Source organism: Lissotriton vulgaris, chromosome 1_1 (genome assembly GCF_964263255.1).
Source record: "Lissotriton vulgaris chromosome 1_1, aLisVul1.2, whole genome shotgun sequence".
In the NCBI taxonomy this organism is placed as follows: Eukaryota; Metazoa; Chordata; class Amphibia; order Caudata; family Salamandridae; genus Lissotriton; species Lissotriton vulgaris.
In genome coordinates, this window is record NC_141685.1 from 1,666,542,699 (window position 1) to 1,666,558,506 (window position 15,808).

Below are 15,808 nucleotides of genomic sequence, written 5' to 3' on the forward strand. Positions count from 1 at the left end.
CGACATGGATACGGTTGTCGTCGCTCTTTTTCGATGCCAGGAACTCTGTGGTTACATCTATTCGCACTGTCTGAAAACTGCGGCTGCTAGAGGTACCGCGATATCTGGAATCGATTATTTTGTACTGGTCACCCTGACGTTCCCAGGTTGCTTTGAAAAAACGCTTCCTTCTATTTGGCAAGGCTAAGTAAGGCGGACAATGATTGGCAAGGCTGGAACTCTTCGGTCCAGCCTACCCGGCTCTTCTCAGTAAAAGGGGCGTGTTAAAGCTGGAGCACCGGGGATGAACGGGCGGTGCGGGCGGCTGAGGTTCGCGAGGAGGCGAGCTATGGACCCTGGCGGAGAAGGCATTGGCCAGCTGGTGCGTTTCGTCAGGCTATGTGTGAGGCCGCATCTTGGTCCGCCAGGTAAGGGTTGACGTTGATAAGACATTGGCTGGGTCGAGAAGGGAAGGAGTGGTGGGTTACGGTCAAGTAGTTGAGGTTGACAGGTGACCAGTAAGCCTGAGAGGTGGATGCTCTACACACATATACATACACTAGACGCTTCAGGATGCTGCACTTCGAGTCCTGAGGTACTTGGGTGGGATCAGACCACTTACAGTTGTGAGAAGGGTCCGCACTGCTGTCAAGTGCCCCCATTTAAGTGGGCAGCATCCAGCGGTAGGAGTCAGTTGAAGGAAGATCGCGGGTGTTGAGGGAGAGAGGGTTGTCATATGTCACGCAGTACACAGCTGATGAGTCAGGCAGAAGGGACGCAGGAATCTGTGTTTATTAATGAGTCTGCACCTGTGGCGCTCAGGTGTTGGTGAGGCAGCGCCTTGCGTGAAGAGGTCAGACCAGGAGAAGGTGTAATGGCAGATGAGGGCTAAGGGCCTAAATAGAGAAGGTTTCAATATCTGCTTCCTGTACCATGGCAAAAGCGGTGGCATGTGATGTTTGTTGGGTTGGTGGGACTTACTTGGTGTGTTATTTAGGGCTGTTTGTGGTATATAGGTAACCTGTGACCAGGTAACCAGGAGACCACTGGTGTTCTGGAATGTAGTGGTTGAAGTGGCATTTGAGTGTTTACTGGTGGCGATAGGATGCTACACACTTGCTCTCCAATAAATCGCTTTCCTACCAAGAAGTAATGTCTTTTATCTACAAATTTGGCGACGAGGATGGAATTGCCCCTAACATGAACTAGGACCGAGGTTCCAGGCGTCATCATGGGGCGAAATAGGTGGTGTGCAGGTGAAGGTTGTGTGAGTGCAGTAGTGACCTGATAAGGAGTTGCAGTTAATATTGATAAGTGCACGAGTGTGCTGTGATGTTGATGTCTGGGGGGCCATTTTAGTCAAACCTGGGATACTGCTAAGTCAATGGGCGATGCCATTTTGGCAATGTTCCTGGGTGTGCTTGTCGGTGATACGTTCACCAATTTAATATTGCCTCACTACTAGAATTAAAAGCACTGTAGCAAGTGCACAGCATGTATTGTAAGTGCACTGCGCGCATCTGCGGTCACACGCACACCATGGGAGATAATATTGGACCATTTAATTGAAGGTGCCAGTAAATGCGATGTGCACTTGACGGGCGCAATGTGGGAAGAAATAACAATTGAAGGGAGCAATAATTGAGCTGCTTTAAAATTGAGACACATGGTTGGGATCAATATCATGTGGAACCTTTTTTGCTCAGACAAGTGCTTGCCGTATCGCGGGAAGTGCACAAGCAGGTAGTTGTGCATTGTGCACTTTTGCAATGACACCTACGCGTCCTCAAGTAGGTGTCATTGCAAACATGATATGCACACCTCATCATGCTTGGTGTAAGGCACTGTGATTGTAGTGAGTTCAAGTGAAGCATATACAGGTCTTTTAGAAGATACTGTGAAGAAAGCGTGGGCATGACTCTACGGTGATCCGTACACCTGAGGAAAGGGCACACATCCTATGACTTGAGTAGTGATGAATTAAAATTGAGTTCTAGTGGTTAGTCATATGCACGCCTTCGATTGAGCATACCAACTGCAGATAGGTGTGTGGCTGATTCCGGTTTTAGAGTATTGATTAGCAACTGGTTAATAGATATTAGTTATAGGAGATGAGTATGCAAAACTTCGACTTTACTCCACCATTACCTTTTCTACCTTGCCTTGTGAAACCCCAGAATAAATGGAAAGTGGAATTGAAAAGACTATTTTATTTATTACATATTTACTATTGAGGAAGAGAATGGTGAAGACTTTACATCCACTAGGATGAAAAAGATATTACATAGCTTGGGTCCTGAGTGCTTACAAAAATACAGTCCGATGGAAATTAAAACACGGGCTGATGTGGGCACGGTTGTATTTAAAAAGGCGCTATAAGACTTACTCACTACCAACCAACGGTATGTGAAGCCATAGGAAACGATCAATAACTGAAACAGTAGAAGATTACGTGACTGCACTAAAAAATTGCCAATAACATGCAAATTCAGATCCTTGTATGACGAACTGATGTGGTACAAAATTGTTACGCATTCAAACTACTCTGGTATCCAGGAAAAATTGTGGGGGTGCGCTGCTTAATGAGATTATTGCTATCGTAAAAAAAAAGCTGATATGTCGAAACAATGTGCTAAAGCTGCATTGAAGAGTGGGGTAGAGGCTGAATCTGTGTGCAAGTAACCAATGCTAGAGAGGATAAGAGGAAGAATGGGAAGTAGAGCGGGAAAAGCCCTGTGCGACAACAGAAGGATAAAGTGAAATTTGACAAGCATGACAAACGGCCTGTGTTAAAAAGTGTGGGAACATAGGGCATGTAGCCAGAGATGTGAAAGTGAAATCAATAAGCGAGATTGAGTGAGTGGTTGTGTGATGAGGGCACCCTAAGCATTGAGAACTCGGTTCTGGATGTCATTGAAGTAGCTAAAAAGAAACCCTCTTGCAAAAAGACCGTTGGTCGGGTGGACATACAGATGGTGGTGGATTCTGGGTCACCGTACACGATCGTACAGCTTTCCTTGTGGGAGGATAAGTTTACAAGTGTACTTTCATGGGTGAAAAGATCCTCCATCTCACCCCACCCCCCTCCTCTTGGTTGGTTATAGATATGTCAGATTCAAATTTAGGGGAAGGAAATCACAAGGCAAGCTATATGTAGCGAAAAGGGGCCATTTTTTGTTCTTGAGTGGATGGATCAGAGAGCTTTAGGTTTCGCCTTGGATTCCATCATTAGTGACCAGGTTTTGTTGCTTTGGAGAACCAACAATTTCTATGGAAGAACTGATGAAATTGTTTTCCGGTGTGTTTTCAGGCAAGGTTGGGAAATTGAGTAGTTTTGTTCCTAAAATAATGCTAAAGGAAGGTACTTCCCTCGTATTCCATAAAGTCTCTAACATACCTGTGGGTGTGAAAGGATTTTAAGAGAAGAATGAGTTTTTGAGAATGGTGAATACATTCATTACAAAAGGTTGGACAGATGAGATTACATTACATGCAGCTTGTAAGAAATTATGGCAGTTAAAGGATGAGTTACCTCTTAGTGATTTAGGTTACACTCTTAGAGGGGAAGGAGTTGTTCCTCCTAAGGGTTAAGGCAACCATTTTAGGAAGAAGTCATGACGGCGATCTAGGAATAGTTAAACTAAAGAGAAGGGTGAATACGTTGTATTGGTGGCCAGGCATTGACGTTGAGCCAGCACAAAACTTACTTCTCACAAACCAGTCGGAATCTGTTTTTCGACCATCCCCTGGAAATAGCAAATGTCCAGAGAATCCATGGGAAGACATTCTAGGACCCATTTTGGATGTATGCTGGGTGCCTAAACACGTACTCGTAGTCATTGACAATTATTGACAATGGCCAGAGTTTGAAGGCTGTGATGTGGTGGATGCTAATGCTGCAGTTTCTTTCCTAGAAAATACATTTTTAAGAGAGGGGAATCTCTAAGTCCATTAAGTGACCATGGACTGCAACTTATTGCTGAGAAATGCTTTGTATCTAATTTCGGAACGGTAACCAGGGGAAATCTGCTCCAGTTTATCATCCTGCTGGAAATTCTACTGTACGCTTTAATATGGGGATAATGGGTAGTGTGCAAGCTGCCATCAATGCAGGTCAAGATAAGGAGTTAAGTAGCATAGTTTGGGCTTCTACAGAGTCACACCAACTTTGACTGAATACTGTTACTTCAGAATTATGAGAGGGAGAGAACCCTCGGCTTGAAAAATCCACTTGCTATGGCAAGCCAGATTTAATCAGAACGAGCTATTTTAGGGCCTACTTGTCCGTTATGGCAAACTGATAAGAGCTTGTTCTGCTTGCTCACAAAGTGAACAAGCAATAAAGCTGCCCTTAAATCTTGTTATCTTGTCACATTTGCTTGGGTTTCAGAGACGGAGGTCAGAAGTCAGTTTGTCTTCTTACATGTGCTTTTCTCTCTGTGACTGAAGTTAAAGGATTTTGTAAAGTGAACTGTGTGACCATCTCGCTGTGAAAAGCATCTGAAATGAAAGGCTGTAAGATTTCAGGCTTTTTTTTTCTAACACAACACTGTAATATCTAATAAATGAACTGTTCAATCATTTCAAATATATTTTTCGATCTATGAAGACACATGTTGATTTTTATAGGATCAAAACAAATCGGAACACTTTACTTGGTGATGTTCACATTTTAAATATTTTTTGCTGGGATCCAATTTCCAAACACTGTTTATGTTCTATATAGTTTTAACAGTAAATCTACATGTTGGTGGGAAAGGTGTGTGGCCATTTCAATAGAAAATTTGCTATCTAATGGACAGTGCACTACCACATCATGCTTTAGTAATATATTTATGAAAAGTGAGCTTTTGAATATGAACTGGGAAATATTCCTGATCCTTCCCAGAAAGGCACTTCTGCCTTACTGATGACCAAAGGTACATTTTCGGGCTGCTCATTGGGACATTGCAATAATTAAAAGACCAGAAAATGAGACCACTATCTGGTTATACTTCAGTTAACCTGCTTCTGTTAGTAATTGTAGCCAATATCTTGTTAAGGCCAGTGCTCCTTTCTGTTAGATCACATCATGTAGAACATATATGCATGGTCCACATTCTGTCATTGCTGTTTCCTTGCCTTTGTGCCTGTAGCAGGACTGCAACCAGAACTGTGACAAATGCTTGTCCTGCCTCACTTTTCGTCACATAAGTCACACTGGTTCTGAGAGAACACATGCAGGGGTGTCTGTGTAAAGGAGAGCTATGCCCAATTTGCCAAGCACCCTGAGTAGCTGGCACTGAACCTCTCGAAGAATGTTAAGTGCAACTTGAGTTATCATCCCTCTAGGGCCTCTCTTGGAGTAGCTGAGCTTGATTGGTATGTATTTTACTTATCTTTGTCCCCAGTTGTTGATGGTGGTGAATGTAGAATGAAGTTGATCTTATTTTGTGAAAGAGGGAGTGGGTGATGGGCTTTGGCATGTGGCTGCATCATACAGTGAGCTAATACGACTAGAGATGTGGAAAATAATTTTGAACAATGCATTTGTGGGTTTTGAAGTTCCTTCAAGATTCAGTTTGAGGGGATGGAGGGTTTAGAGGGTTGACCCTCTGTGAGGGAAAAAAAGGGATACAACGAGGCAATTCAACTTAAACATTTCTGTGGCTCTAAATTGAGGTCTCTAATTAAAGAAAATACAATTTCAAGCAGTTTTTGACTTCTAGTCTTACGTTTTTAATTAATGATGTTTTCTAAATATAATTGTCCAAAAAGGGGGCAGCTGGCAACATTGATGTACAGACCACAATTCACACTTGGCCCCAGTTAAACCCTAGTAAAGGTTCAATGTTGTTTTATCAGTATTGGTGTAGAGGAGGATTTTTGCCTGTTGTGGAATGAAGAGGTTCCCAGTGAAAAATCAGTTAACCAGGGAAATGTAACTAGCCCACCCCGTGGGGGGCGACAGAGTCCCAGATTGCAAGTGTGGCCCAAGTAACTAAAGAAATGTAAAGGGTTTGTGAAGTAGTCTCACGAAGGATGATGCAGGAAACAGGATTGTATATTATTTAAGTTAGTTTATTTGGAGAAGTAAAAGTTGCGTCTATCAAGCCTGAGCCAACCGATACATCTGGAACTTCTGGAACACTCTTCACTCAGAGTGTTCCGAGTTCCAGATGAGAACGCAGAACACCACACATCTCCCTACTTAAAAGAAACAAAATCATATTAAACATAAAATAAAAAAAAATTAAAAGCTAATACATATATTTTTCTCCTAAAAGGATAAACATCTTCTTAAACAAATTATCTATCCATAACATAGTCTTTACACCAAACTGGAGTATGTCTTGACCTATAACTTACTCTTTGTTGATTAGAAACCAAACTATGCTGACCCCTCCACCTATTTGTGTTCTGACGAGGAGTCATACCTCTACGTGCCACCTTTCCATGTGTTATAACAGCAACACTCTCCTTTTGACGTGAACTTACAGTATCGTGAAATCTGGGAACCATCACTACCTTTGAAAGACTCCAAACATTGCCATCCGACAATTCCACAACCTGTTTGCCAACTCTAACAACTTGCATGAGATCCGAAAAACGAGATTCCCCAGATCTAATAAAACCAGATTCCCTCACCTGCACCCAATCACCAACGCTACATGGTACATTGACAGATGGACGAGCTACCCTGGGCACTGTTTCCTTGGATTTTCCACTAATCCGATATCTCATCCACTGACTCCTATTGCAAACACCTTTTCTGCCCCGCATATTTTGAAATGGGGATAAATCACCATCATTTCTGGGAGTGTTTCTATAATTCCATCAAAGTTTTCTCACAGCATCATAGCAATTTTGACCATTGCACAAAGCGAGTTGTAATCCTTCTTTCAACACCCTAATCCACCTTTCCACTATTCCATTCCCTTGAGGATAGTACACAGAGGAACGTTTATGAATTATCCCATGATTGTTACAATGATTTCATTTCATTTGATGTAAACTGTACACCATTGTCGGACAATGTGGAAACAGGAAATCCTTCCTTTTCAAAAATGCAGTTAAGAAATTCAATAACAATTTTAGATGTCACATGAGGAACAAATTTCACTTCTGGCCATTGAGAAAACTGATCGACTATTGCATGAAAGGATTATGACCAAAACTCATAGGCCCAGCAATGTCAACCGAAACTCATTCCCAGGGTCTTGTGGGCCTTGAAACAGAATCATGATGATAGTTCACAACCTTTTGTGATTTGTCACTGTTTGTACACTCCACACATGATCTAACTTTTCTTTCTATGGATCTGTCAATACTGGGCCACCAAAACTCACAACTGATTCTCCTTTTCATACCAGTCATAACAGGGTGTCCCTCGTGAGCCATCTCAAGCACAACTTCCCTAAAATCACGAGGTACCACTAATTGTAACCCTCTTAGTAAAATGTCGTTTTGCATTGTCAGCTCTTGAGCAATCTGAAAAATATGGTAACTAATCTCACAAGCCTGAAGCCCTGCAAGACGCAGGGCTTCAGGCTTGTGAGATTCGCCCGTCCGTCACCCGATCGTCGCCAGTGAAGTAGTCTCACGAAGGATGATGCAGGAAACGGGATTGTATATTATATAAGTTAGTTTATTTTGAGCAGTACAAGTTGCATCAATCAAGCCTGAGCCAACCGATACATCTGGAACACTCTTCACTCAGTGTTCCGAGTTCCATATGAGAACGGAGAACACCACAGTTTGTTCCTCAATTTAAGATAAAACATCTTTGATCGGGGTGGGTTAGGCCAGGCATCAAATTATCTAACGGATTGCTATGAATTCAGCTAAGATCTTGCGATCCAGGTTGAGTAAAGGGATTTGTCTATAGGAGGACAAAGAGCCAGGTCTTTGCCCAGTTTGGCTATGTGATACAGGTTTTTGTTGGGTACAGGGAGACACCCTTGTTTGTGTTCAGATCATTAAATACGGCGTTTAAGACTAGAAGGAGCTGGGGAGCAAACCACTTATTTAAATAAAAACTAAAGTGTGGTAAACCCATCTGGACCTGGTAGTGTTTTAGAATTGTTGCTTCCAAAATAGCTGAGACCTATATTTGACCTATTATCCTTTCCATAAAAGGATTCATTTGGGTAGAGAAAATGGTGCTTTAGGGGGTTTGAGATGTCTAATTGGCCCCATTATCTCCACAGCAGTAATGAGTTTATCTAACATAGTAGAGGTTCTAGGTTGGAGTTTAGGGAGGACAATGAAGTCTAGATCTGTGGGCCACACTTCCGGAGGACTTAACTGTATTTAAAGCTTGATAAAAAGGCCTGGAGTTTTTTCTCTAGTGCTGTATGTGTAGTGCCAAATGTCCTGTCTAACCTTACCGATGTGTCAGAATGCCTGGTATCCTCTGAATGTATGTGCTAACATGGTACTTGGTTTCTATTCTCCTTCGTCAAAACAAACCCACATTCTAGTAAGTATATAGTTGGCTCTGTCTAATTCTAAAGTGCGAAGTTGGCCTCTGAGCGCCATGACGTTTCTCCAGATCTTATTAGAGGGATCCATTTATGTTGCTGTTAGAGTTTTATTTAGTCTGCAGGTAAATGGGCCCTGGTCAGCTTGTGCATATACATAAGCCGGGTGGCCTCTTTGATAAAGGTTCCCATATTGACTGCTTTTAGAGAGGTCAAGATCGTCCTGTCTCAACCCCTTTCAGCGGACCACTGGGCAAGCAGGAGTTACAGGGTGATCCAGCGGGACACCAACCTGCGGACAAGTGTCTCTAAAAAAAAAAAACACACACTCTGGCCCATAAACCACTCTCACTTGCACAATCCGGTCGATAAAACCTTGCTGGAGATCAATTTAGGGCTGTTGTAAATGTCCAATTTGCCTAACGAATTTAACCTATTTAATTACTAAGCCCTTCCTTACTCATGGATCTATTTTAGTTGATTAGACAGGTAATTAATCACAGAAATTATTCACCTGGTTTATTCATTAAATGACCACAGCCTCAGTTTCAATTTAAAGTTTTTATCTGAACTATTTTAGTGAAACAAATACAAATTACAGTGTTAACTCCATCATCCGGAAGAGGTAATATTCAGGTACCTCAATTAGACTATACATTTTAATGTTGAGTACCTCCAGGAGAGAAAGGCTCATAAACAAAATACCGATTATATTTACCTAGGATGGTGCAAGATCAGACCCTCTGGCCAAGAGTTTGGGCCCCTCAAAAAATATCAGGCAACGTGTTCAGGACCGGATTAGGACAGGATAGGTCACCTCTTCTGGATTTAACGCCAACGTCAAACCCCTCTCTGATGCCAGTTTCCCTCCTCCACTTCTACCGCAAAACTCCTTCCTAGTTCCCTCGCCTCCTCGATTTTTTTTTTTTTTTTTTTTTTTTTTTTTCTTCTGCAAATCTCGTTCCTAATTTTATTTGTAGAAAATTCTAAGTCTGCTTTCAGGTAATTTGATCCGCATTCAGACTCCATCTCTATCTCTCAGCATTCTGGCAGCAATCAGGCTACTTCATTTACCTACCTATCCCAATGATACCTTTTTGGTGGCATGGTCCACCCCTAAATGTTTCAAACTTGTGTAAATTGTGAATTATGATTGGACAAGCCAAGGGGATGATAACCACGCCATACTAAGTTTATGACTTTTTCTTAAGAGCATTGTCATATGTTCCCGCCCATTAATTTGTTTCACCCAAGCTTTATTCCCACCCGTTTTCATATTACTTTTTAACATTGTATAACATTTATACATTTGTTCATTGAGTCCTCAGGATTGTTAAATATTAGAATGCGATGTGAACATTACCGGTGCCATCTTGTCCCATTTAGGCCTTTACGAGCGCGTAAGCAGCAGCCATTTTAGACACTATGGCCACTTCGTAACATTGCGGATCACCTGCACGTCTTCCCGACCTCACAATCATCCCCCACGCGCTGGCAGCCCCTAAGCACACATGCTAGAGTCATAAAGCATCCTCAGCGCGACCCTGCCCCCGGAGCCACTTCCCGTGCCGAGCCCACATACCCTTTCATCCTTTGCGCAAGAACAGGCCCTTCGATAATCTCCTCCCTTGCACTTGGCTGTTCGATCGATCCCAGGCCATAATCAACCCTGCGGATACAGTTTATTGCCCCCGTACAGTAGGATTCCGCGTCACATCCAAGGATTCGGAATTAATCAACGCCACAACCCCATGAGATCCGACCGATTGCGCGCATTTCAGCTCCTGCCAGAATGCCCAGCTGCGCGATCGCAATCTCCTATTAAAACCAGGGTGGGGTACAGTATGGTTGATATGTGTGGGAACGGGCCTGAAGCGGGAATTCTAGAGAAGGTTTACAATGCATCAAAGTAATGTCAGGAATGTGTTACACTGCAATAAAGAAATAAAACTGTGTATAAAAGGCCAAGCCACAGAGGTACAGTTAGAGCACCTCGAGACAACACCCTGTTGGTCCGATCTGACGTGTTTTCCTTCGAAGAATAAATACGTTTCCTGCTTTCCAGTTTTACAGCGCCCGCCTCTTTATTTGATAGCTTACTGAGAGAATTCAGGCTTTGATCGCCGGCAGTGCTTGAGGATATCTGGGGAAAATCTGCTTTTTCTACAGGATGTTCCGTCATCTTTCAGACTATGATAAAAGGTCTTCCTTAATCAAGTACCAGGACTGGAGATCACAACTCTGGGTTGTTTCTAATGCACCTGCATGCACTACCCACATGGTTATTAGCCTCGTTTCACATTTTTTGTCCCATTTACAAACTAACAGAGAAATCAAAAAGACCAGACGCTAGATAAACAAAAATGGTTTCACTGTATAACACTTATTTCTACTCTAATCCAATTTAATAAAAATAATACCTTATGCATTAGTACTTAGTATAAAATACAGTTTAGTTTCGAGCAGATGCTTAGCATGTGAGTTCTGAAGCGGCCATTTTCGGTGTTAGTGCGCCGAAGCAAAGCGTTCCCTCTAGAGGTTATTACATCATGCAGTTGGCGCATGCGCAATTCAATTCACATGTTTTTTAGCGGCCATTTTAGTCTCATTCAGGTTACTTGTTAGTAGACACATAGGCAATCTTCCCCTTCTTCTACATTGTGTACAGATTTTGTGTAAATTAGTATCACAAACATTTATTAGTACTTTATTATGATTTTATGAGAGGATTCATCCAGCAAGTCGCTTGCATGCAAATCCTTGCTCCAGCTGCAAAGTTTTGAGGGGGCCAAGGGCGGTTGGGCTTTCTGACCCACTATGGTGTAAAGTAAAATATCCAGGAATCGGGTAAGAAATAGTTTATTCTAGCAGTGGCACAGCGCAACCGCTTAGTTGGATGACAAGGTAAAACCTGCCACATCAAGAACATGGAACACAAGAAGTACACGCAGGTACTTGGTTCCGGTTCCAGTGAAATAAATAATAAAGAAAAACAAAGAATGTAACATCTTATCCCTACAGAAACTGAAGAATTAAAGAGAACAAAAGGAAAATACATCAAAAAATTATGGATCTGGCAGGTAATACAATTGGTCTGTAGTTACTTTTAACTCTGGAAGCTATAGACTGAGAAGAATGTAAACTCTGCTGAACATCTTCATGGTGATTCTTGCATAATTTTAGAAATTTACACTTGGCAACTCTTCTCATGTTCCAAACTCTTCCATCTTGAGTAATAACTGAATTTTTACACACTTTGACAATTTTAATAGGATTACTAAATTTGGGAGTACCTTTTGGATGGAAAACTAGATTTTTGGATTCTTACCCACTCTCCCAGGTCGCAATTAGGAACTTTCACATTCATGTTATAATCAAACATCTTGTCCTGTTTAATCTCCACACGTTTAGCAACTTGACCAACGTCCATATGATCAACATCTTTGTTAATTTATTTGACCCACCAAGGACATATGTCTGTTATTGGTTTCCCTCCCTTTGAGAAGTTTGAAGGGACTTACTTCAGTAACTGAATGAGGTAACACGGTACATTCACAACCTTTTTCTCACAACATCTCTTCAAGAGTCACCTGACCTACAAGCAAATTCAACACAATCTTTAAGAACACGATTAAATTGTTCAACTTGACCATTTTCTCTTGGATCATTGTAGAGGACAATAACTCCTTAAAGAGATTCTTGAGAAAGAGAATGTATTCCAAATCGAAGTTTATTGCAGGTTTCCAATCACTGGAGGAGCGCCTCATCAGCCAGGAGTCCAAGCGGTAACTGACTCACAACGGACACCTGGCTTCAGAAAGCGACTCCACATTTGAATCAATACATAAATACATTCTGTGCACATGCACAGGCATGTGCACACTAAATAGAATAACTAGCACGAGAATAGAATGCCCAATGACCAAGATACAATACACTACATTACCTTCCCCCTTATGCAAATACAGAAAAGAAAACAAAGAAACAATAAACAGCTAAAAAGATATAAACTCGTTGTATCTTGCAGGAGGTCTTCTAATGCGACCACTACGACTGCAAAACGGAACTGCAGGGGAAACTACAGTATCATGAACAGGGGAGGAATTATTAGAAGTAACAGGCGCTGCAGAGGGCAGCTCATCACAAGCTTGGAACATTTTTGGTTGGAGCCAATGAGACCAATCGCAACCCTCTTGAGTGGATACATTTTTCCTCCTAGAAATAAGGGCAGCTTGATCTGCGGTCAACTTCGCCAACTGTCTCACGTTCCACCAACCCTTGTCCCCCAGAAAAACTGCATTTTTACTGACTTTAAGAATTTGGACAGGACTTGAAAACATGGACAAGCCTTTTGTAACCTTATAGGGTTTCTTAATCATAACCCAATCTCCCACCAACATTTGAACATCTTTTACACATTTTGACCTGTCGTAATTTTCCTTCATTACAGCCTGTTTCTGTTTGACTGCAAAGTCCACATTATCACTAACAGGAGGAAATTGAACGCCCTCCACTTTCCTTAACCAAGCAGGAAACAAAGGGGAATGAAATTCCCTTCCCCGCAACAATTGAAAAGGGGACACTTGAGTCGTACAATGCGGTGAGACGTTATAGTTCCAGATTTTCTTTTCCAAAAATTTAAAAACATCCACACCAGATGCTATGGCTGTCTGAATTCCCTCTTTCAAAACTTTATTGCCACGCTCCACTAGACCATTAGATGAGGGTGAATAAAGTGCCACCTTCAATTGTTTCACATCATGTGTTTTCAAAAATTTACACATCTTGTCAGAGACAAAATGGGTCCCGTTGTCAGTTACCAAGGTTCGAGGGGCTCCTTCCAACAAGAACAGTCTTTCAAGGAAAGAAATGGTATTATTTGAATCTGGAGCCTCTACAAACCTATAATACATCCATTTAGAGAAATAATCGATTGCTAAGATAAGGTACCTCTTCCCTTCTGGAAGCACTTTATATGGGCCAGAGAAATCTAAAGCCACCTTCTGCCAAGCCATTCCCGGAAATTGAGAAGGTTGTAAAGGGGCCTGGTGGGTCTTCCAATGTTTATCAGACAAAAGACATTCCTCACAACTGTCTACAGTAGTTCTAACCTGTGAGTCAATACCCGGCCACCAATAATGAGCTTTGATTCTCATACAAGTCTTGGTCACACCAAGGTGACCCTCGTGAGCTAACTTGATAATCGTGTTCCTTAAACCACTGGGGGGAACGAACTTATCACCTCTTAACAAAACTCCATCTTTGACTGAGAGTTCCTCTGCCACCTGAGCGAAATTCTTTAGATCCCCAGACAGATTCCTAACATCTGGCCAAGTTTTAGCCGAAAACTCTAAAGCCTGTGACAAAACACCATCCATTTCACTAGCTTCTTTCCAATCCTTTTCAGAAATGGCTGAACTCCACTCCTCCACAGCATCCACCATAGAGACACATTCCACATCTTCTTCAACCAAGTCATCCTCATCATCTTTGTCCATCAACATCCTGGACAAGCAATCTGCCCTGAAATTTTTACCTCCCGTGATGTGCCTTAATTCGAAATTGAATTCCTGCAGTTTAGAAACCAATCTAGTCAGCCTAGGAGAAAGGCTATTGGTACCAGAAATTTTGCTGAAAATAAATGAAAGGGGTTTGTGGTCAGAAAGCATTACAAATTTGCGGCCCCAGATATACATTTTAAACTTTTGGGCCGCCCACACACAGGCTAACGCCTCCCTTTCAATTGTGCTGTAGTGCTTTTCAAAGTCCTTCAAAGATCTAGAGGCAAAAGCTACCGTGTGTTCTTTGCCCTCCACCTGTTGACACAGCACGGCACCAAGCCCTTTCATGCTTGCATCTACTGCAATAATGCACATAGAATCATCCCTAAACGCCTGAAGGGAACGTGCAGAGACAATTAAATCCTTGATTTTAGCAAAAGTCTCATCCAACTCTTTTGTCCAAACAAACTTTTGACCTTTCTTCAATAGTAACCTCAGAGGTTCCACCACTTGAGCGTACCCTTCTACAAATCTGGCATAGTACTCGGCTAGGCCCAGAAACGAACGTAGAGTGTCTTTATCACTTGGAGGTTTGGCTTCCATTAAAGCCCTAACGACAGAAAATTTTGGTCTAATGCCAGATTTCGAAATTGAATGACCCAAATACTCTAACTCAGACACTCCAAACTTGCATTTGTCTTCCCTGACTGTCATACCCCTACTGCCGAGAATGGACAAAACCTTTTTAAGCAGCACATTGTGTTCATCCATTGTTTTAGCAAAGACCAAAATGTCATCTAAGTATGCTTGAACCCCCACCAGATCCCCAAACAAAGAGTCTATTAACCTTTGGAAAACACTAGCTGCTGAAGCTAACCCGAATGGAAGCCTCAGAAACTTAAAAGCACCAAACGGGGTCACAAAGGTTGTTAACTCTTGAGAATCCTTGGACAAGGGAATCTGATGGTAAGCGGACTTTAAGTCCAACAATGAAAACCACCTAGCGCCGCCCAGATTTGCTAACAGCTCTTGAATTTTGGGGAGAGGGTGACAATCGATTTTGATGTTTTTATTGAGACCCCTGAGGTCTGCGCATAGCCTGATCTCATTATTTTTCTTGCGTGCTACAACGATGGGCGCAACCCATTGGGAGGATTCTGAAGGTTCTATAATCTTGTCCCTAACAAGATCCTCAAGCATCTTTTTGAGTTCTGTCCTGACACTAAGGGGAACAGGGCGAACCTTATGAAAAACAGGTGATGCTCCAGGAATGAGTCTAATTTTGTGTTCTGCGCCAGTCACCAACCCAATTTTATTACTGAACACATCTTTAAACTCATTTAGCAATTCAGTTCTATCAATTTTTGCATCCTCAATAAAGCAAATAGGAAAGTCACGTACTTTGATTGGATTTTCATCTCCTGGGACAAGATATAGACCCATTTTAGCGAGGTCTTTCCAACCCACGATATCTTTTCCTTTAATGGCCACGTAGACTTTTGTAATAATGGACCTTCCCAGGACCTCTACACTTGTTAAGAAAAAGCCTAACATGTCAATATCTTTCTCCCCGAAAGCTTTAGAATTAACATCCGATTGACTTAATTTCACATCCTTTCCCCATTTATCAAAAAATGTAGAGTCCCTGAGTATAGTAATGGGAGCTCCAGAATCAGCCATTACCTGTAATTTAATATTGTCAATTATGGCTTCACACAAAGGTCCCTTAATAGGTTCAGAATCATCGCACTCCACCATCAACATTAGATTATCAAAGGTGTCGCAACAATCATTCATATCTACATAGTTGACTTTGACAGATTTCTCTTGGAATCTGCACACCTTTTGAAAGTGACCTATTTTTTT

At 41.9% G+C, this 15,808-nt stretch overlaps 1 protein-coding gene across 2 annotated transcripts in view; it reads left to right on the top strand.

Moving 5' to 3' along the window:
• Window positions 1-169: 169 nt before the first annotated feature.
• The window catches only part of KLHDC10 (kelch domain containing 10), a 323,217-nt gene continuing 307,578 nt past the window's right edge, over window positions 170-15,808 (top strand). Inside the window, exon 1 of one of the 2 annotated variants that reach the window (XM_086918903.1) lies at window positions 170-407. In XM_086918903.1, coding sequence (XP_086775029.1) covers window positions 284-407 — 124 coding nt within the window. In that variant the 5' untranslated portion in view covers window positions 170-283. The remainder of the gene's footprint in view (window positions 408-15,808) is intronic. The other variant, XM_086918904.1, reaches the window with a different exon arrangement.